Genomic DNA, 22,152 nt, shown 5'->3' with positions numbered 1-22,152 from the left:
TCAAGACTATTTTGGGAGCTTCGTTATTCAATTTTTTGTTAGTTTGAATTGTTTGAAAACTTTCGAACAAAATCTTGAAGTGGTTATCTTAAAAATCTTATATTATGAGTTCTATTGGTCGGATTTTCAAGAGTAATGACTCCAGACTCAGGAAAAATGACAGAGCATCCTATTTTATGTTCCAAATAAAAATATAAACAAATTTGTCGTTCATACATTGAATAATGCATTAACGATATTAATACTGCATTTTCTTACATTCTTAACGCAATACTGCGAAGCATCCATTGTAAAAGTTTTTCCTAAGTTATAGTCCTTTCATTTGATACCAATTTTATTAATGGCCGATCAACTTCCAAAATGCCCATTCTCCTTTGACTTTTGTATGTATTTTAGGTGGAACAAATATAATATTAGCGAACTCAGAAGGTGATTGACAAAAATTCATTAAAATATGTTGGGGAAAAATCGTGTTTAGAATCAAGCTTTCTGTGAAAAAATTTCCAAAACGACCTGTTAAGTAATGTTAGAATTATTATAAAAATGACATTCCATCGTTACGGGCAATATACAATCAATTACAGTTCATTCTCGATTAAAGCCACTCTCGATTCACGCAACTTCTCGATTTTCGCAACACCTCATTTTTTATCATTGTTGACACAGTAATTGCAACTCTTCTACAAAAATTGACTCGATAAGTGCACAACGGCGTATACAAGAAAGGGGTTACGGGGTCATGACCCCCCCCCAAGAACTCAGAACTTAAAAAAGAATTTGTTATGTGATACTGAAATCTCTTGAGTAAGATTATTTTCAAAATGTTGAAGTTTTAGAACATGAACGAAAATTAAAAGTAAAAAAAATTTTTGGTATTCAAACAAACTATTTTACCATATTTTGGGGATGTGGTCATATTTTTAGCGAACGCTATGCTGGATTAGGATTATTTTGTTGATAAAATTCGTCATCGGCAAAACGTTAAAGAAGGATATCATTTCTCAAATCTTTTTAGTTTTTTGCAATGTTCCAGTTCAATACATTCGTCTGATAAAATTTGGTGAATTTTGTTTGCTTACAGAATATAACAGTATTTTGTACATACTAAATTTGCTAGATCTGTTGCATTTTTTGAAACAACTATCGATTTGTTAATCATCAATGGCCAGCCAATTATAGAAGCAATGTAAGCAACCTTATCTAAGGCAATTAAAATATTATTATTAAATGTAACTTAGGGCTAATTTTTTCAATAGTTAGATAAACCTAAGTTAGAGCTTATTCCTAGGAATACATTTTTTTTATAGTGACATTTATTCTTCTGATAGTCTATTAATCTAATAAATACAACTGAATGTTTTTTATATTGTAAACCGCTGATTAATACCTGAAAACGGACGAATTCCAAAATATCGCCAAAATTATTTTTTTTGTCTTTACTATTTTAATAGAGGTATTTTAAATTCCCATACAATTTTAAAACAAAATTTAAAAAAAATTATATTTTCAAATGCAATTTTTTTTACAAAACTTTGCGATTCGTTTGCCTGAGGTTAGGAAGACTTTTAATTCAAAAGTTAAAACTGTTATTAAGTAAAAACGATTTTTATTTTAACTTTCTGGGCTAGCGGAAAACAATGAACAGTTGTTTTAAGGCAAATTATTCAATCGAAGTACCTACTCGTACAGTACATTTTATTTTTAGGAGAGGATAGCCTCAATTGGTCAAAATTAAAGCCTAGTACGCTGCTGATAAGAAATGAAAAATCCCATACAAAAATGAAACAACGAAATGATAAACCAAAAATTTCGTTCAACTTTTCGTTTTGTAGTACGCTGTTCGGCGCAACGGAATTAAAAGTCTAAACTTCTTTTTCGCACACAAACAATTGCCGGGGCATTCATTGTGTGTGGAAAAATCACATTTTGAGTTTTTTTGTTTGTTTTTGTTGTTCATTTTGTCATTGCATGTCTTTCTGCGATGCGTGTTTGCTTTTTTTTCATTTATGTTTTGCAATTTTTGAGTATTTTTCGGTCCAGATTTCGCAAGCATTTCGTTGTCCTCGTGGAGACCGACGAAAAATTTCGTTTCACATCAGCAGCGTTCTAGGCTTTAAGGCTTAACGCTAAACTTAAACGAATCTCATACCGTTTTTGTTTGGATATTTTTAGAACTGCATTCGGAACTTTTCGATTCGAAATGCAAGACGCACAAATTTTAATGTTAAATAATTCAAAAAGCCCATTTTCAGGTTTATGCCTGCTATCAAAACTTTTGAAAAAAAAAAAAAAAATTGGCATGACCCCCCCCCCAAGAAGCAAACCTGTATACGCCCCTGTAAGTGCAACTTTCAATACAAAAATTCGATGAACTGACCAAATTTGAACCCTTATTGAAAAAATGGTGATTGTTCAAAAACTGCGAGATATGTCAATTTTAAAAGTCTAACAAACTAAAAAATCCAAACAAAAATATCCCATTTTTTCGAAATAAAATAATTAAAATTATAATTATTTTTAAGTAAGGTATGTTCTTATAAAATATCTACAAATTTATCTTAAACTTTATTTAAGTTGTCGAGAAATTAAAACATGAAATCGCGTATAGAATAAACCGAAACCTCTTTTATGCTCTTTAATTGTCAAAATAGTTTTTATGCGCTTTAGGGCCAGTTGTACAAACGTGGTTCAGCCTCGGATCAGGAATCTAACCCACCGATTTCGGCGGATTAGCTGCGGGCCAACTTCGGTTCAAGCATGGATTTGGCTATTTTTACATATGTGGACCTTGCACGGGTGCTAAACGGGAACCTTACCACTGATTTCAGAAGATAAAAGTTGCTAATCCGCGGATCAAATATTTGTACAACTGGTCCTTAGGGTAGTGAAAATATACTTTCTACTGGAGGTTTAGAGGCTGATCAATTAATTAATGTTTTGGAAATTATAGTACAGGAAAGATTGTAATAAATTAAATCAGGCATTTTGTGGAACGAAATATAAGAATGCTGATTTTTTCAAATTTAAAATAAGGGTATTAGAAAAGCTTAAGTCATGATTTTCGGCACGCAATCTTGGTTTGACCGAATAAGTTATTTTACCAAAGTTGTAGCAAATACCTACACCTAAATATCTTTTTCTATGCATACCTACACTGTTTTTCCAATAAAACAATTTTTTTGAAATTATGTTATTTTTTATTTTTTTCGTTTTTTATTTTAATTTTTCTCAGTCCTTATGATAGTTATATAAATTTTCCTCATTTTAAAAGTTGTAGAGTATCACATTTCCGATAATTTGTTATACTTTTGAAGCTAAAGAACTTAAAAAAGCAGTCTACCTCAATATAGTTGAACAATTAACTACATAATATGATTTTGGAATAAGGTAAGAAAAATAAAAGCTAAGAACGGAATTCATAGTAGTTTCTCAAGTTGAAAAATCGTGTGTACGTCGACTTCGAAAATCCTCCAAATAGCAAGTCCCAAAAAGTAATAACTGAGGGTAGTAACCTCACTGTTCTTAGTTTTTCTCACTAAATCAGTGAACACACAACAAGTGACCAAAAATCTATAAAACTAAAAATCTTATGTTCTTTATGCTAAATCGCTTACCTCTGAAATACATATTATACGTTTGGTTGGGGGTTTCTTTTTATCAATGAGGGTTTCAAACAAAATTTATTATATCAGCAACAGCAAAGTGTGGACGGGTTGGCTAGTGAAATACAAACACTAAGACAAACGGCAGAATGTCTATGCATTAACGTACAATAATTTCATAATAAACATTTGACCACACTATGTTCAACTGCCCGGCTAGCTCAGTCGGTAGAGCATGAGACTCTTAATCTCAGGGTCGTGGGTTCGAGCCCCACGTTGGGCGAATTACTTTTTTATATTTACTTCAATTTTTTGTTGGTAGTAAAGTGCCTTCTCATTCAACGAGTCTAATTTCCTTAATTTCAATTAAATAATTATATTTTTATTTATTTCCAGGATCAAACCAAATCTTAAAGAAATAATTTACTGCACAACCCTTGCTGAAGGCTCCTATCAAGAATGGTATTTCGCTTACAAACAATACAAACGGACAACCAGTGCATCGGAGAAGGAACAAATTCTGATAGCTCTTGGTTGTACACAAAAACCATGGTTGTTATCAAAGTAAGTTAAATACAAATTTGTACTTATTTCGAAAGAAAAACAACCCCCAATATGTTTTCATATCGTTTCTAAGAAAAAAAAATTATACAAAAAAATAACTCAAGGTTCTACCGAGATTTGAACTCGGATCGCTGGATTCAAAGTCCAGAGTGCTAACCATTACACCATAGAACCGATGAGAATCTGATTGTCTAATTTAGTATATATTCAATGAAATAAATAAAATTGCATGAGAGTTTTAGTAATTTCATGAAATTAATTTATTAAGAATTTCATTTTCTCTGGATGGATTTTAATTAAATTTGTTTATGAAATTAATTTAATTTTTTTTTTTATTTTAAGGTACCTCAACATGACTATCGATCCATCTTCTGGAATTCTTAAACAAGACGGAGCTCGTGCCTTCAGTGCTGTAGCTCAAAATCCAATTGGATTCGAAATTGCATTTGATTTTCTTGCAACGAATATTAAAGAGATCTCAGAATAGTAAGTTCAATAACTACAGTGGTCTTAAAACACAAAAAACCTAACAAAATTTAATTTTCTTTTTTTTTCAAAACAGTTTTGGAGATGGTTTCTCAACCCTCACAAAAATGATCGACTCAATCACCTCATTTATGAATAAAGACTATCACAGGGAGCAACTGGAACGATTTGCCATACGAGCCCGTAAATTAGGACTCACTTCTGTAGAGAACACTATTCAACTCGCTATGGAACAAGTTAATAATAATATTTATTGGAGAAATCGATCCTACTATAGTCTCAAGGGTTTCCTTGAGGCGATAGTTAGTGAATTCCGTATTAATATTTTTTAAATCTTCTCTAGAATTTGGTTAAGATTAAATTTAATTTAAAAAAAAAATTATCATAAACATGAAAAGTGTATACTATTTTTTTTTTTAATTTTTAATAAATAATTTAAGTCTCGACGAAAAGAAAAGGTTCTATAATAAGGCCCATCTTTTTGTTCTAATGTTTAATTTTTTTTGTATAAGATTAATCATATATAATTTGCATACAAGTGATATAAATTTTAAGAATATAATAAACCGAAACTCGAAAGAGGAGTTCGATGGCCTTTTGTAAGATTTTTTTTTTATTTAAATATTTTTTATTTTATTTTTAACATTATGGGTGCAAAAGAAAAAAAAATAATTATGAACGAAAACTGAAGACTAATGTTCCTATTATTCATTAGATTTTTAACATTTTTCATTTGTTTCTGCAAAATAAATAAATTAATTAATTGGAAATTTTTTATTTTTGTCTTTTGATTTATGTCATTTCAAAAAAATTAAATTTTTTTTGTGTCAAAATTGCCCATAAAAATTAATTATTTTTATACAAGAAAATAAAAAAAATATTTTGCACCTTTTTTAATTTTTGTTTAGCAAGGCAGCTTTTCTTAAAAAAAAAATAAAAGTTTTAAAAATGGAAAAAAAAAAAACATATAATATCTAAAAAACTGCCTATAATGTTAAATAAAATACTGTACACTATTAAACTATATACCAACAAATTTAAAATTAATCTTTTTTAATTACTGTATATTAATAAAATAAATATTTTTACAAAATAAAAAATAAAACCTAAATGTTAATCCATTAAAATAATTATGTTGGACATAATTTTCTTATATAACAAAAAACTTTAACTAAAACTGAAACCGTCTTAAGAAATAACTACCACACACTTAAGTAGTTTAGTAGAAATTAAATTTAAAAAAATACACAAAATATAATTAAAAATAAGTCAAATTAAAAAAAAAATAAATAAATAAATAAAAAAGTATTTAAGATTTAAACCAATTGAAGTATTCTTGTCACAAACAACAAAAAAAGCCTCTTCATTGTCATTGAAATTTTTGCTTAAAATTCAAATGTAGGTTTAAAAATAAAAGAATATAAAATTCGATAAAAAAAAAAAAAAAGAAATTGTTATAATTAGCATAAAAACATAAATTTTATTTTTAATCATTTTCATTTATTCTTTATTATTTGAAAAACTTATCGTGTATAAATTAATTATTCTTAAATAAACCCACATTAAATGCCTTAAAATGAAGAATATAGCAAGAAATAAATAAGAAAGTAAAAATAAATAAATGTATATATATATACGAAGAAGAAAACAATTGAAAAATATAATAATAAATGAGCCTTAAAAAGAGTGTCCTTAAAATAAAAATTTGTTAAAAAATCATGCCAAAAGTTGTAAGAAACAAAATTCAAATGCTTAGTAAAAAAACATGTCAAATGATTTATTTGCGCAATGAATATTTAGAAGAAAGTTTAATTAAATTTAAAAATATTTTTTTTGGCTTAAATTATTTTCGAAAAATTATAAAAAAGCATTTGGTTTTTTATTCATCACTTTATTTATTATCAAATTATTAAATAAATAAATGTAAACGTAAAATAAAAAATAATATAAACGTGTTTTATTTAAAGAGAATGAGTTTGGAAGTTATTTTTGGATTCAAATTCACGAATATGGCGGAAGGCGGAGTCAATTGAGCAAGTTACTGGGACTCTGTTTACTGTAGTCCAATTTCAAGTTTTTTTGATAATTTCCACAGTCGTGTCGTCGTCGTGGGGTTAATGAAAGAACATCTGTTCTTGACGGTACGTTTGATTTTGGTCTTAAGATTAAAAAAGATAAAACTATATGAAAAATGTTTACTAAACTTTCAATAATTATGGCTTCCACTTTTAAAGTAACCAAAAAATAACAATTCTAAAATTTTGAATTTCCGTTTTAATTTATCACAATAAATCCAGTTGTTTCTACGTAACTAATAATAATACTAGTAGCTTATGATTACTTAAATGAATTTTCAAGTTTCAAAATCGCTCTCCTGAAAAAATTGTAAAATTTGTTTGTGGCTTAGACTAGTTCTGCATTGATGCGACGAAATGTGCTTAGTACTTTTTTATGAGAGCTTATTATAGCGTACAGATATACACAGTATATGATATATCAAAGCTTGGTAGGTACAACAAGCGTCCATACGTCATCAACATTTTATATTAGGTACTAAAAATCAGTGGGCCACTGTGGCGTATGTGGTTTTTTTTTATATTGATCTATTGAGTAGAACTCAAGGAGTAGATCCTTCAAACCGTTTAGTTAGTCATGTAAAATTGAGTTTATAGGATGCATCACGCAATAAGGTCCAGTTTAGAACTTGTAAAAAAATAATTGCAGGTTAGGAACAGCAAAGGATCTAGATTTTTTTCGACCTTTGGTGATTTTGTAGCCATCTGACTAGATGAAGACTTTGCTTTAACAACACAGTACTTACGTGCTACCTCATCTTCCATTAAATTTGTATTTATATTAAATATAAGATTCTCATACTAAATTAAAAAGGTTTTAAAAATGATGTCTACCCTTACCCATTCTACCCATTCTATTTCTCCTATCCTTTTTAAATGTTTAATTCCATGAAAATAAAAACATTTTTTTGTTGCCAATTTTATTATTTTAAATTATTCAAAATAGACTATTTTTTACTTTTGAATCTCCCGATCGATTTCTTACTTCAATGTTTAATAAATCCTGAATATACCAACTGAATTGTATATCGTTTTTCAATAAAATTCAATGAAAACTCCAAAAGTCAATTTTTTTTTGTTGAGGTATTACATTTGAAATCGATAGTCCAATATTAAAAATCCCAAACTTTTTGGTTAAAAAATTTTTTTTTGTAACATTTGAAAAACGAGACTTCTGTTATGGGGTTAGCTTGAAAAATTGTAAGGTAGACAAAAAGACCTTAAAACCATAAAATCAATAGGTACCTACATAAAAGTAATTATTTTTTCAATCACATGTCACTGGAAAGTCTCATTGCACTTATAATTTTGTTTATTGACATAAATCTCGTACCTATAGGGAAAGTTTTTTAGGTTTTTTTGTTCAAAGTTAAGGTAACGCTTTGTTACTCTTTGTCCAAAAAAACTTACAACTACCTACGTTTGTTTGTTTGTCAACAAAAATTATTAGACAAAAAAAATAAAGCTACAAAATTCAATTAATGACAAAATGCAGTTTAATAAAACTCCCTTAATTATTTAGATTTGTTTTTGTAATACTTTCAATTATGATTATAAAATTCCCTTCTATAAAAATTCCTATAATAATTCACCATAATGAATTTTGTTGAATATTGGTTAGTACTGTACTCATTTCCTGTTAAATTATATGTTTTATTTATCACATACAACAACCAACATAAAATGGGTTTTTGTCTTCGATTCTTAAAGGCTATGAAAAGTTATAAAAGCAATATTATTTGACTAAGCTGAAAATTAAATTTTGACAATCATTATTTAACAGGGGATGTAGCTCAGATGGTAGAGCGCTCGCTTAGCATGTGAGAGGTACGGGGATCGATGCCCCGCATCTCCAAGTTCTTTTTTTTTTATTTTTTGTGGGAAAAAAGAAAGAATTCAAAATTTAATACATTTTTTGGTGATACAAAAATCTAAACAAAAATGGAAGAAATCACAATTCTTGAATCAAAAACTTTCCTCCTTCTTCTCTTGAATTAGAGTCTTTAATTTGTAGCTTAAACTCCGGTTTAGTACCTTGAAACTGAGTTTTCTTAGGTTTATCATTTTGTGTCTTTTCTCCCATTTTAGCTGTCGACTTTCCCAAGTTCTCCATTGTTTTCATCAAACTATTTTTAACCAACTTATTTGGTTTTATCAATTCAGCTAAATCATAGTCTATCGGGGGTTTTGGTTTGGGTTTTTGTTGAACTGCCACAGGCGACTTATGTTTAACAATAGGTTTTCCATTATTTGAGGTTTCACATTCCATAATTTGAAGCCTTGTAGCATGAAGTGGTGCCACATCGCCCAGTTCCTTACTGAGACGTTCTAAACCTTTGCATGCGATTGCATTTGTAGGTTCAATTTGCCTTATTTGTTCGTAAGTTCGAAAAGCATCATGTTTCCGTTCCATACCTAAACAAGCTTCAGCCTTCCGAAGCAATGCTTTTAAATTGGTTTTATCAAGTTGTAAGCATTCATTGCAATCTGACAGTGCTTCTTCATATTTTTGAAGTTTTAGATCTATACAAATGAACCGAAAAAAATAAAATAAATTTGAGAAACACACATCAAATCTTACTTGTGATAGCTCGATTATTAAAACCAGCAACAGAAGATTGAATTTCAAGACAACGAGAATACTCTTCCAATGCACTTGTGTACTCTTTAGCTTTAAAGTACTCATTTCCACGTATTTTATAGCTAAAAATCGAACTTAATTTATGCGGTTTTACAAGTAAAAACTCAAAAACATACTCTTCGGATAGTTTTTCCTTCTCAACTGTTGACAATTTATCATAAACATTCGGCTTACTCTCACTTATAACCTCTATTGCTGCCGACTTCTTTTGATTTAATCTGTTCATACGTTCAACTTGTTCCTTATTTCGTTCTTCTTCTAGGTCCATTTTCAGCAATTCAGCATCAGCATCATATTTTTCCCATTGACTGTAGTTAGTTGTTGCAACTGGAACGATTTCCTTTTTCTTCCCTTCTTCGTTTGTATCTTTTACTTTTTTAGTATCAACTTTGCCTCCTTTTCTGATTGGAGGTAACAGAACTTCACTGATATTATCAGAAGATTTGTCTTGAATTTTTGAAAGTATCGAGTCTTTGGTCTTAATATCGGCTGACCATTCCTTTGGATAAAAAAAAAACCTTTTAATTTAAGAAAAAAAAAACAAGGATTCTGTTTAACTTACAGATATTGGTGCACTTAGTTCTTGCCAATCTTTTGAGCTCAAACTATGTTTTGTTATTAAACGTTCTTCAGTCCTTAAAGCACGACTTTGTGGTTTAAGTTCTCTTAACTTGTCTTCAGCACATTTCGTCAAATCTGGATAGTAACCTTCTTCACCAGATCTTAGAATTGCTACAATTCTTTCCAATTCTTTGGTGTTCTTGCAATTTTTGACATAATCAAAGTCAAGATGAGAAATTGGTATTTCGTACTTTTGTAACAATGTTCGTTTTTCCATGTTTTTACTTTAAAACAATTCTTAAACGATTCAAAATTATTTGTCAAATACTTGACAATAAACTCGGATGAAGTAAATATTTGTGAATTTATCGATCAAACATTCATTTGGTAAAGTAGTAACCAACAGGGGTTGCAAAGAGAAAGAATGTTGACTAAAAATAAAAAATAATGACAGCGAAGCCGAAAGTTACATAATGGTTAACTTTAATTGCAAGGTTATTTTCAGCACGATTTTTGATTTTTTTCATTATTTGCAATAATTTGTTATAATAACGAAGAAAAAAATGGTGAAAATTATTTTTATTTCAAGTGGAGCGATTGAATATATTAAAATTTTTTTTGGTTTGATGAAATAACTGCTGAATATGTTACAATTTCAGCTAAATAACCCAAACTGAAAAAAAAAAAATGAATTGACAAATCTCACTTTAAACTTGTTACATCATATACCTAGTTGAATATAATAAAGTACAAGCTGAAAATGCTAAAATCTCAGCTGAAATATGAGCTGAATAAGGTGCAACTTAAGCTGAATCTGTTCAAAAATTTTACTTGAAGCAGGTTATCATGACAAATTTTTAGATCTCATCTTAATCTGGTAAAATTTGAGCTGAATATTTTTAAATATCAGCTGAATAGATTGAACTATTAGCTGAATCTGTTGAAATCTCAGATAAATGTGGAAAATTTCAGCCGTAACTGGTAAAACTTCAAAAAAAAACATTAAAATATAATTTTAAACTGATACAATCTCAGCGGAATATAATTAAATATCTGCTGAAAGTAATAAAAACTGGTACACATGATTAAATCTTAGCCGAAACTGATAAAACTTTAGAATTTCAGCAGAATCTAGCTGTAGGTAATTGTTTAAAACACTGCTGAATATGCTCAAATTTCAACTGAAAATTCTGAAAATCTTCACTGAAAATGCGCAAATCTGAAATAATTCAATTTGACATGATAGTTCTCACCTGAAACTAGTTAAGTTAATCATAGCTAAACCTGGTAAATCTCAGTTAAGATTTTAGAAATATCTCAGGTGAATTGTAGTTTCCCCAAAACTGCGGCTAAAATCTCAGTTAAAATTGGTCGAATCTCAGCTAAAATTGATTAAAATATCAGCTGAATATCTTTAACTTACTGTTGAATATATTTTATCTCAGTCAAAACATCTTAATAAATACAAGTTAAACTTCAATTTTGTACATTCATTTATTTGATCAAACATGAAATTCTTCTAAAAATTGTTTATTGGAAATTTTTTTTAGTCTAAATGCTTTTTAATAAATCGCCCACACATCGTCAATGGTCTTTGTTCTAAAACTTCTTTGGGAATATTAGATTGTGTAACCTGAAAATAAATAAAAACATGTTATTTTTTAATAATATTAATCGCTGTTTATCGAGATGGCCGTAGATCAATTAAAATTTTGAAATTCGTTAAATTACAAAATAATCAAGTTTAATAGATAACACTGGTTTTGATATGCTGAACTCGAATCTGAAGTCAAAGAATGTTTATTGGCCTCCGTTTTTGAAATATTACCGTTGGAAAATGTCGAAAAACGTCATTTTGGCTGTTTTCGAGGTTATGTTTTATGTGTGGTAATTCATTATGAAAAAATTTGTAAGGGTACCTGGTTTTATTCTTCCAAAAAATGTTTAAATCTTTCCAATATCTCTTTTACTGCATGAGATATTTAAAATTTAAGGAGTGGTCTTTGACTCAGAAATAGCACTGGCCAAACAAATTAAACTTTTTTTGCCACAAGAACCAAAATATACTTATCGAAAGGTTTTTGGGTTGCTAAACTCGAATCCGCAATCAGAAAAATTTTATTGGCCTCCTTCTTGAAATATTACCGTTATAAAATGCAAAAAAACGGGTTTTTTTTATAACGGTTATATTTCAAGAACGGAAGCTAATAGAATTTTTCTTATTGCAGATTCGAGTTTAGCGACCCAAAAACCTCTAGAAAAGTATGTTTTGGTTGTTGTGGCAAAAATTTTATGACCAGGGACTTAAACTTTAGATTAAACTTAGTTTCTCTTTGGGTCACTAACTGAAACTTAAGATATCTCGAGCAATAAAAGAGATATCGGGAAAATTTAAACAGTTTCTTAAAGGAGAATATCTGTTCTTATAATCACCGGTACAAATTTGTTTATAATGAATTACCCCACATAAAAACAAAAGCTAGAAAACATCCAAAATGACGTTTTTTTGCATTTTATAACGGTAATATCTCAAAAACGGAGGCCAATAAAATTTTTTTGACTTCAGATTCGAGTTTAGCATATCAAAAACCTATAGAAAAGTATATCTTGGTTCTTGTGGCAAAAAAAAAGTTCAATTTTGTTGACCAGTGTAATTTGGTCGCTCCAACAAACTCAAAACCAGGAATATTTAAGAGTATTGAAATAATTTATAATACCTGATCTCCCTGAAGCCGATCTACTAAGGTAACACATATTTCTCCAGCTTTAATACCAATATGGTGTGTTAATGAGGAGAACATTGTTGCTTCCATTTCAATATTCCTGACTCCATGATTGTGAAGCTTCTTCAAAAACTCCATCTTTTGTTGTTCATTGTGTTCGCAAATAACACCATCTAAGCGTCCTTGACCTTTGATACAAAATATAAGCCTTGTTCAAACCATCGTAGTTTTAAGTCGATTTATTCTTACCCTCGTAGAAATCATCGGCTGCCATTGTATTTCCTAAAATTGTCTTAAAATCATCATCAGGTTCAGCACATGATAACAAACTAGTGTAGACTTCTTCATGGAATTTAGCAGGTCGACAAACACGTTCTCCAAGAATAGCCTATAAATGTAAGAATTATAGTCCTTTTGTAATTGAATCACAGTTCAACAACTAAGCCCATACCAACTCGTGTTCATTTCGAATGTAACCATTGTAAGCATCTTTTGTAACTACAACTGTTCCGACAGGAATTCCTACTCCACCAGATGTTCCAATTCTTAAAAATATTGGATCTTTGCACTTGGCATATGAGACCAATTTGATCATTTCATGAAGAAGAATACTCATCGATGGCATTCCAATGCCATGACTTGCACACAAAACTGGACCAACCTAAGAAAAATATCCTTCATTAATTCATGACAAAATATTCAAAAACTATTTTACGAACCTTAAATACTGCATAACGATGAGCTTTCTCACAAAGGTCTACAAGTTCACCCCGTAAACCTAAAACCTTTTGTAGGTATTTTGCTAGTTCAAACATACGGTTTTTTGTTCCGCCCATACACACAAACTGAAAATATAAATAACTAATGTATTCTTGTTAATAAAAAATATAAGACCAATACTTACTTTAACATCTCCAAACTCTTTTTCGAAGTTTGTTGTTTTACTATTAATACCAAGATGGTAAAGGAAGTCTGATTCCAACTTTTCTAAGTGTTCATTTGGCAAGGGTATAGTTCTAGGAGGGAATAAAAAGTAACAAACATATAGAATACAAAAGACTGATGAATGTGTCTTACAGTTTTGGATTCATTGTACTTGTTGATTTATTCCGTTAAATACCACTCTGCAAACTGCTATTAAAATATTATTCAATTTAAAAAAAAAAATTGTATTTGAAAAAAAAAAATTCCTTAACATTGTCATTTTGAAACAAGAACTACTTTATTTGAATGCGGATTTATCTTATTAAGAATTACCTTTACGTATAAAATATATTTACAGCCTTTCTTCGCAACTTGTTTTTATCACCCTGTATCCTGTGCATTTAAGTGGATCTACTCTACATCTAATTATATTATTGCTGCGCCTTATTGTTTTTTGAACGTACATACATACAAATGAGTCACTTTCCTTACATTTTCAATATATAAAATTCAATGAACCTTGGTAAATATTGCATTTATTTTGAATTAAAATAGAATGTTTTATTGAGAGCTACATGATAAGAATCAAGAAATACGTGATTTTATTTTACTATTCAATATCAGCACTTACAATATAGTTACAGGTTAATACGACAAGTGCATAAACATTTGTACACAAGTTTGAACCGGAAATGTCAACTATGTGGTCGTAAATCGATGTTTTTTAATTAGTTACAAATTTGAATTCTTTGTTTTCAAACAAAAAGAAAACAAAAACTTTTGTTTATACTTCTTGGTAAGTTTTTAAATATTTTTAAAATTGGTAATTAAAAGAAAAATTCCCAAAATATAACTGATGCAAATTTAAAACCAAACCTTACAACTAAGTACACTTTTATATCTAAGTGCTTTTTTGTGCTAGCATAACTTCAACATACGGGAACTTGGCTTCTTTTTAACAGTTATGTTTTTGATTTAAAATCTATATTATTTTGCTATCTCATAATAAACACAAAAAATCGCATATAGTTAAGGTATATGTTAATTAAGAAAACTCGTCAAATTAAAAGAGATACTGTAAGTACATTAGATTTTTTGTATTTAATAGGTTTTTTTTAAAGAATTTTTCCTAACTTTAAGAGCCCGGAAGAAGCACGTTAACACGTTCGAAATGACATTGCGCGTCAATTAAAAACTTAAAGTAAGTTTCAATACCGAACTCAAGCCCCCTAGGATTCAAAATACCTAAAGATTGTAAATAAGTGCCCTTAATTATGAAAGTGGACTAAGTCTTTCCTAAAAAAAGCATTAAATCTAGCATAAAAATAATTACTATATGAGGGGTTAAGTTAAATTTAAAGCCAAATTGCAGTATAAATAGACTTCTTTATTGCAAAAAAAAAATCAATTAAATCGTTATAATAAAATTATTAAGTAAGTTTTTCTTCAAACAATGCAAAAAGTGGCTTAGTCCACTTTCATAATTATGGGCACATATTTGAAAATACAAATTTGTTCATCATAAAATTGAAGACTTGTTGGGTCCACGATTTGTAAAAAAATTGGGCAAAACGGCGGAACTTAACATTGAAATTAGTGCATCTTCTGTTGCAAGTCATAATTTCGGTATGTCTGTTAAAAAATCTGTGGAGAACTGAATTTATCACGGGAAACTATAAATTACCAAATATGAAAACACAAAAAAATATCTTCCCATAAATATGGCAAAATTGTCTACTTTGAACTCAATGCGAAATGTAATTTTGTTAGCAAAGTTTTTGATGAAAGAATGGCATTTCCAAATTCAGACTTTTTGGAGTCAATCCCCGATTTAAAGTGAATTCTTCAAAATGCGTCTATTTTTTTTAGTGCATTTTTTTCATTTTTTGTCCATTTATGGTAAATTTTGAATAGTATAATTGAATCGTTTATTTTCAAAACATTATAAGTCCATTTCATCCAAAAAAGTGTCTGACATAATATTTTTTGTATTTAACAAGTTTGACTTTTACCTTAAATGCAAATATTATCCTTACACAACAAATTATTTATTTATTAAATTTGAATTCATAAGGATAAATAAAAACATCGTTTTTGTGGGTTCAACAGAAAAAATTCAAAATTGACTTATCATGTTTTGAAAATAAACGATTCAATTGTATAATTATATTTTTGTGTTTTCATATTTGGTAATTTATAGTTTCCCGTGATAAATTCAGTTCTCCACAGATTTTTTAACAGACATACCGAAATTATGACTTCCAACAGAAGATGCACTAATTTCAATGTTAAGTTCCGCCGTTTTGCCCAATTTTTTACAAATCGTGGACCCAACAAGTCTTCAATTTTATGATGAACAAATTTGTATTTTCAAATATGTGCCCATAATTATGAAAGTGGACTAAGCCAGTTTTATACGTGCTTAAACCACGTAAAAGGCATTACCTTACCTTACCAACGTTGAAAAAGAACGTTTGTCAAAATATTTTTTTTCCTCAAAAATTAGTACTTTTTATACAAAAAATGCAGCCTCGAAGCATAAAACCAACTATATGACTGACATTGACCATCATGAGATTCACCATAATATATTTAATAAATAACCGTCAACTTCCTTATTTTATGTTTAACCGTTACAGATTATTCTCATCAGTTAGAAAAATGTTCATTTTGTCAAAATACTTTTTCCGACTGTTAAGTTAAACGAATGTTTACTCTGGCCATTTTTTGTTTGTTTTACTTTTCACTAATTGTTATAGTGTTAATTTAATTAGTAGAATAATTATTCTCAACATATAGTTTTTTTTTTTTTAGTCAAAATTTCTTAGGTACCTACTTTTATGTTCCCCGAAATCATAAACTCATTAGTGAATTTTATAAACGATAAAGGATCATTAAAAGTGAGTGGTAAACAGACTATATAGTGGTTAAGAATATACTTCTGTAAAATTCTTTGTTATAACTTATAACACTTGATAAGTTGACAATATTTTTATTTTATCATGGGCGATTTTTACTATTAGGATATTATAACCAATCTTTTTTCCAAAACCTTTCCCAAAAAATTCAAATCAAACACACTATTTAAAACAATGTAGAAAAAACACAACTATGGTTCACTGTGGTGTATGTGTACTATTATTTTTGTTTTCTTCTCAAAAGTACCTAAATACACAATTTTTTACTTGCGATATAGGTACTATATATCAAGTTATGCATTCGTACAAAAAAAAAGTTGAGATGACATTTTTCCATGACATTACGATGGTAGACAATGCCAAAAAAGTGGGTCCCGGAAGTCCGTCTGTCTGTCTGTCTGTAAACGCAGCTACAGCCTAAACGGATGGACCGATTGATGTCAAACTTGGTATGTAGCATTATTTGGCGACTCTTCAGAGGGATTTTTGGAATTAATTTTTTTGGACCAAAAATAACGGTACTTGTCATATACCGATTTTAGTAAAATTGAAATATCTCGAAAACGGCTCCAACGATTTTGTTTAAAAAATTCAAATGATAGTTTTAAGCTAAGGTCTATCTTCTTATTAAAAATTTTTTTTTGAAAATCATTATTAACGGTACCTGCCATAGAACCGTTTTTTTTTTTTCAAATCGATTTGAACGAAACTTTCTGTGAAGAAGCATTTATAAAATTCAAAAATAAACCAAAAATAAAATTTCCAAAAAAATAATTTTTGGGTTTTTGAAAAAAAATTTGAAAAATTTTCAAATTTTCGAAAACGGGACATTGAATTTTTCTGAAATATTGTTTTTAGATGTTGATTAGTGATTTCTACAAAATGGCATACCAATTTTATTTTAAAACTTTTTTCCAAGAAACTATTTAAAAAAAATTAGTTTTTTAAAAAACGGCTCTAACGATTTTGAAAATTTTTTGTCTAAAAATGCATATCAATATATCAATCAAAGCTGCATACTTGTTTTGGAGGGCAATTTGATTTCAAATTTTATTTTATTTTTTTAAAAAACGAATTTTATTTTTTTTTTCCAAATTTCAATATAAAAAGTCTTAAAAATTTAAGCAAAACTCTAAGAGCAAGTTCATGCTACCCAGTCGTGCATTTTATTTTCTTAAACAGATAAAATTGGTAATTGAAGAAATATTTTAAATCATTTTTTCTCTCCTTAATTATGCAATTCAAAAACAGATCTAATATCTCGAATTTATAGCTAATTTAATTTTTTAATTTCAATGTGCAAAATTAACTTTGCCAAGAAAATAAATAAACTTAAAAAATGTCTTATTACTTTAATTCTCACTGAATTATTTGATAGATATTTTAATTGAAGGTACAAAAAACTATTGAGTTTGCAAATCCTTTGGTAAAAATAAATATACATTTCTTAAAATCAGTTAGAAAAACTCATTTACACATAATATATTCAACTGAATTAGTTGTGTATTTTTGCTTTTCATCTTGCCACCCAAGAAGTACATAAGTGTTTATTCTACTATTTCTGAATTTATTACTTTCCTTCCAATAACTTTATACAACTTTTTTGCAACTAAACAATGAATCTATACATTTCAACAAGCCCTCTTTTACAAGTGATAACAAATACAAAATACTTATTAAATCAAGTTTATAAAAAAACACGTAATGTTTAAGTGCACCTTATTTCAATTCACACAAGTATCTTCTATACGAACAAAGTAAAAAAAAACATTTTCATTCATAAAAAAACACTTGCTCAAATAAAACTAATCTGATTAATACTAGCAAATAACAGCTCGCACAGAGTAAGCGATCTTGACAGCACAATGCATATTACCACGTTTGTTTTTAGTACTATTTTATAATGTAGTAACTGCTATCTGCTTGAAAACTTAAAATCAATTGAGGAGAAAAAGCCGACAAGAAATATCCCAGACACAACCGACACGATCCGAGTCTTTTTTGTTAATTCAGAGGTTATACCTCACGTTAGGAAAGAAATTGTTTACAAATGCATTCGATGCAGCCACGCATAGTAATAAATTAAAAACACTGACCAACAGGTGGTTGTCTCCAACTAAACTCACAGTTGTTTCTTTTTTCTATGGCACTTTAACACCCTCGTCACGCTTACTTGTTTCAAGAGCACGTATATTTTAAGATATTTTTTTATTATTAATAATAATTTAAAACTAAGCCATGATAAGGCTATTTTGACCGTGGCCTTAATCTTGGCCTCTAACTACATATAAAAGACTTTTTTTCTATTTTGTTTCGTTTGTCGTCACAGTTTAAAGATAATAACTTGCTATCAACTTGCCTTATTCTTGGGGTTCTTCGTAGCGAAATCTTTTCACTACCGCGATATCAGACGACTTGTACAAGACTGAGTAGCAGAGTAGTTTGATTTATAAATCGACTTTTCAGATAAGAAAATAATTTATTCAAATAAGTTTTGAATTACAAGTGTTGCCATTATTATTTTTCTTTTATTTTTTATTGCTAAGTTAAAATGTATTAGAATCAACTAGAAAAACGTTTTATTATTACTTTTAATCTGTTTTTATGTTGTTGATGATTCCCTTGATGAATCCCTTCATATCTTAACATTCGAATCATTGTTTTTTATAACAAGAACAATTGAAAAATCTGTTGTGACCTATCAAGCTAATTTAATAATTGAGTTGAATAATTTTCTACTTGATCTTGTATTATGAATAATATCATTTTAAAGTGGATTGTTTATATTTTTAAATGAAAGGGAGTCTTACTTAGGGTAGATTTTTTGTAAATTAAGGGAAGTCCCTTTTAAACATTAAGTTCATAATAGCATGTATACAAAATCATCATTTTGTGAACCTTCTTAAAATAGGCATTAATGAGAACGATAATACAATATTCTTCAACATTGTAACTGAAACCATATATTTTTTTCGTGCTGAATAAAAAAAGAAAATTTTTTTTGGATTACCTCACAAATTTTAATCTAATGATTCAAAATATGTGTAAAAAATGGTTTTTTTTTTTAAGGAATTTTTGACAAAAAAAAAGTTATAAAGAAAAATTCGAAATCCTTAAAATTCAAGAAATGTTAAGTGAATAGAATCTTAAAATAATTTTGGGCTGAAATTTCCTATTGAGAATAGTAAAAACTAATAAATAGTTTTTAGTTTTGGGACAAGGCTGAGTAGGCTCTTGGGTGGCAAATTTAGGAACCGATTTTTTTTTATTCATAAGAATTTGCTTCAGAAAATTCAATTTTAACTCTAAAAAAACCTCGAACAGTAATAGAGCGATATAGTCTTAAGGGGGGAAATCCCTCTGGACGACACCTTTTTCAATATTTTTTTATGAAAAACTGAAAGCACTTATTGAAATTTGGAAAAAGACAAGATATTACTGACATTATTAAGTATTGAAAATTTTTTTTTTGAAATGAAAAAATAACAAAATGGCGGTTCTGGAGCCTTTCAAAGTTGACGCCTCTAGTTTACGCCGTGCAATGCACAGGTCCAGGAAATCATCTTAAATCAAAAAATTTTTTCCGTTAGATGATATTAGTACGCATTGCATGAACCTAAATTTATTTTTTTTAAATGAAAAACAAAAATTAGAAATCAAAAAAACGAAAAAAACCATGTTTTTTTTTTTACAAAGAAGTAGTTAAAAAAAAATATTTACTGTACAAATTTTATTCAACTTTTAGGTTCATGTTGTGGCCAATAAGTTAAGGAGTAATTTGCTTCAAATTTCAAGTCGATAGCTTCATTAGTTTTTGAGTTACATTGCACGGCGCGGAAAAAACTAGTTTCGAAAAAAATGCGTTTAAAATTTTCGTTTTCGTACTATGGTAGGTTCGGAGTGCATTGGTTTCGGGACTATCTAGGCACTTTTGAGGCTTCATTTAAGGCTAAGACCACTGAAAATAGTTTCTTCGGTTGATAAATAAATTTATTACGCAAAAAAAAATAATGCAAAAATAAAAAATTCCAGAGGGATTTCCCCCCTTAAGGTCAATATTGCACAAGCACGTGGCGAGGGTGTTTCTTTATTCCAATAACCATGTGGGTTACCAGTAGAGATGAGCTTAGTTGTGATTTTTCAATCACAGGTATAACTACTGTGCTATAGGGATTTTTAATTCACCGTGATTTTAAATTATGATTTTTAACTGCGGTTTCAAATTTTTTTTTATGAAAATTTTAACAAAAGTACACTAACCAAATCAAAAAATGTTTACTCGTAACAAACCATATTATTAACTTTTGTGTATTTCAATATTCACGATCGTTGTCACGTGAGAAGGACTAATAATATATATTTGAAACATCCGAGGTGATTTTATTAGGGAAACCCCGTAGTTTAAGCGAAGAAACCCGCAATCAGCCAAAACTATCCGTGATTTATTTAAGAGTTATTTTGTCGAAGCGGCTGATTTTACTGGAGAAATCTGCTAATTTACGGAACAGTAATTTGACCGGGAAAACCCTTAATGTAATTGGGACTACTTGCGATCGTACAGTAAATATTCAGATGCAAACCGTGATTTTTCAGGGGGAATCTCGTGTTTTTTTTAATATATTATGTAGGTGCATATATGTATATGATATATGAGAAATACAGTGATATAGCTCTTTAAGTTTCTTTAAAATAAGGTTGGCACATAGAAGTTTCCATTATAAAATTGATAACTCTATATCTTTATTTCGAGTTTTAATTTATCTTTCATTTGAAATCCTATTTTTACTCTCGGAATTTGGGGAAGTTTCCAAATCTTAATATATTGTATTTACTTACACAAAAATAAAATAGTTTCAAAAAATACGTCATGATTTTATTATGGCTTTGATGGAGATATGTAGGTAATCAAAAAACCATTAACTTTCTTTAAATTTTTATTTAAATTATTGATTACAATGCTTTTTTTTATGTTCATTTTAACATTATATACAAATCACAACAACAAAGATTAAGTGCATTTTGAACATGAACAAACAAAGAAAAAAATAGAAATAAACCAAAAAGTTTTGAAACAATAAAATTTGCAGGTTTTCAGAGAGACACTACATTCTGCATTTAATGAATTCAATTGTTAAAATTTTTCCAAAATTATTTATTTAAACAATAAACAGTTTCTGTGCAGATTCATTAAATTTTTGTTTTTTTCTCAGATAACAATAATGTAATTCGGTTACCTACTACATGTAATGTATATTTATAATGAATTTATTCAGCAATATTTTTTTAAGGTTTTCGTTATTCTTAAAACTTGAGTTTTTTATGGTTCTTTAAAACATTCTTTTAAAAAAAGTTCAAAATTGAGGATAAACTTTTGTAAAACTTGGATATGTTTGGCTTTAACATTTTTTCAATAACAAACTTTTCTAATAACATATTTTTAAATATATCAGCAATTTTATGAAGATTTGATCCATCTTCTATCTACAATTACTATTTTTTCAGTACCAGCCTCTTTGCAATTAGCCTGCACTCAATAAAAGAGTAAGAAATACTTCTTAAAAGGTTTAAAAAGACAAGATATCACTGAAAAATATGAAAAAGAGAGTTGGAGATAGAGTGGTACCCTGCGGTACCCCACAAACATTTAGATTTTTTAGT

At 28.7% G+C, this 22,152-nt stretch overlaps 3 protein-coding genes and 3 non-coding genes across 10 annotated transcripts in view; 3 read left to right on the top strand and 3 right to left on the bottom strand.

The window, feature by feature from the left end:
* Nucleotides 1-5,887, top strand: part of LOC129915519 (aminopeptidase N) — a 119,591-nt gene extending 113,704 nt beyond the window's left edge. For all 4 annotated transcript variants that reach the window (XM_055995091.1, XM_055995094.1, XM_055995092.1 and 1 more), the window contains 3 exons: nt 3,999-4,166; nt 4,509-4,652; nt 4,729-5,887. In XM_055995091.1, the coding sequence (XP_055851066.1) occupies nt 3,999-4,166; nt 4,509-4,652; nt 4,729-4,984 (568 nt within the window). In that variant the 3' untranslated portion in view covers nt 4,985-5,887. The remainder of the gene's footprint in view (nt 1-3,998; nt 4,167-4,508; nt 4,653-4,728) is intronic.
* Nucleotides 3,813-3,885, top strand: Trnak-cuu (transfer RNA lysine (anticodon CUU)). The gene has a single exon. It is a non-coding gene; the product is annotated as a tRNA-Lys (tRNA).
* Nucleotides 4,269-4,340, bottom strand: Trnaq-uug (transfer RNA glutamine (anticodon UUG)). Its single transcript has one exon. It is a non-coding gene; the product is annotated as a tRNA-Gln (tRNA).
* Nucleotides 5,888-8,509: 2,622 nt separating the features above from the next.
* Trnaa-agc (transfer RNA alanine (anticodon AGC)) lies at nt 8,510-8,582 on the top strand. The gene has a single exon. It is a non-coding gene; the product is annotated as a tRNA-Ala (tRNA).
* Nucleotides 8,583-8,634: 52 nt separating this feature from the next.
* LOC129915528 (sperm-associated antigen 1) lies at nt 8,635-10,270 on the bottom strand. The gene is made up of 4 exons (XM_055995108.1): nt 9,931-10,270; nt 9,485-9,867; nt 9,309-9,430; nt 8,635-9,250 (listed from the first exon to the last, which is right to left on the bottom strand). The coding sequence occupies exons 1-4, from the start codon at nt 10,204-10,206 to the stop codon at nt 8,679-8,681; spliced, it is 1,353 nt and encodes a 450-aa protein (XP_055851083.1). The 5' UTR covers nt 10,207-10,270; the 3' UTR covers nt 8,635-8,678.
* Nucleotides 10,271-11,404: 1,134 nt separating this feature from the next.
* On the bottom strand, nt 11,405-18,875 carry LOC129915535 (uridine phosphorylase 2-like). 2 transcript variants are annotated; one of them, XM_055995123.1, is made up of 8 exons: nt 18,854-18,875; nt 13,730-13,783; nt 13,557-13,668; nt 13,372-13,497; nt 13,104-13,313; nt 12,902-13,040; nt 12,647-12,840; nt 11,405-11,562 (listed from the first exon to the last, which is right to left on the bottom strand). In XM_055995123.1, exons 2-8 carry the CDS (start codon nt 13,741-13,743, stop codon nt 11,476-11,478), a joined length of 882 nt encoding a protein of 293 aa, XP_055851098.1. In that variant the 5' UTR covers nt 13,744-13,783; nt 18,854-18,875; the 3' UTR covers nt 11,405-11,475. The 2 variants fall into 2 exon arrangements, with proteins under 2 accessions (XP_055851098.1, XP_055851096.1); XM_055995121.1 differs by lacking the exon at nt 18,854-18,875 and adding an exon at nt 18,371-18,579.
* Nucleotides 18,876-22,152: the final 3,277 nt, after the last annotated feature.

This window comes from Episyrphus balteatus, chromosome 3, assembly GCF_945859705.1.
Source record: "Episyrphus balteatus chromosome 3, idEpiBalt1.1, whole genome shotgun sequence".
NCBI classification, from domain to species: domain Eukaryota; kingdom Metazoa; phylum Arthropoda; class Insecta; order Diptera; family Syrphidae; genus Episyrphus; species Episyrphus balteatus.
Note: the sequence above shows the minus strand (reverse complement) of the source record. Positions and strands in the feature narration are given on the sequence as shown.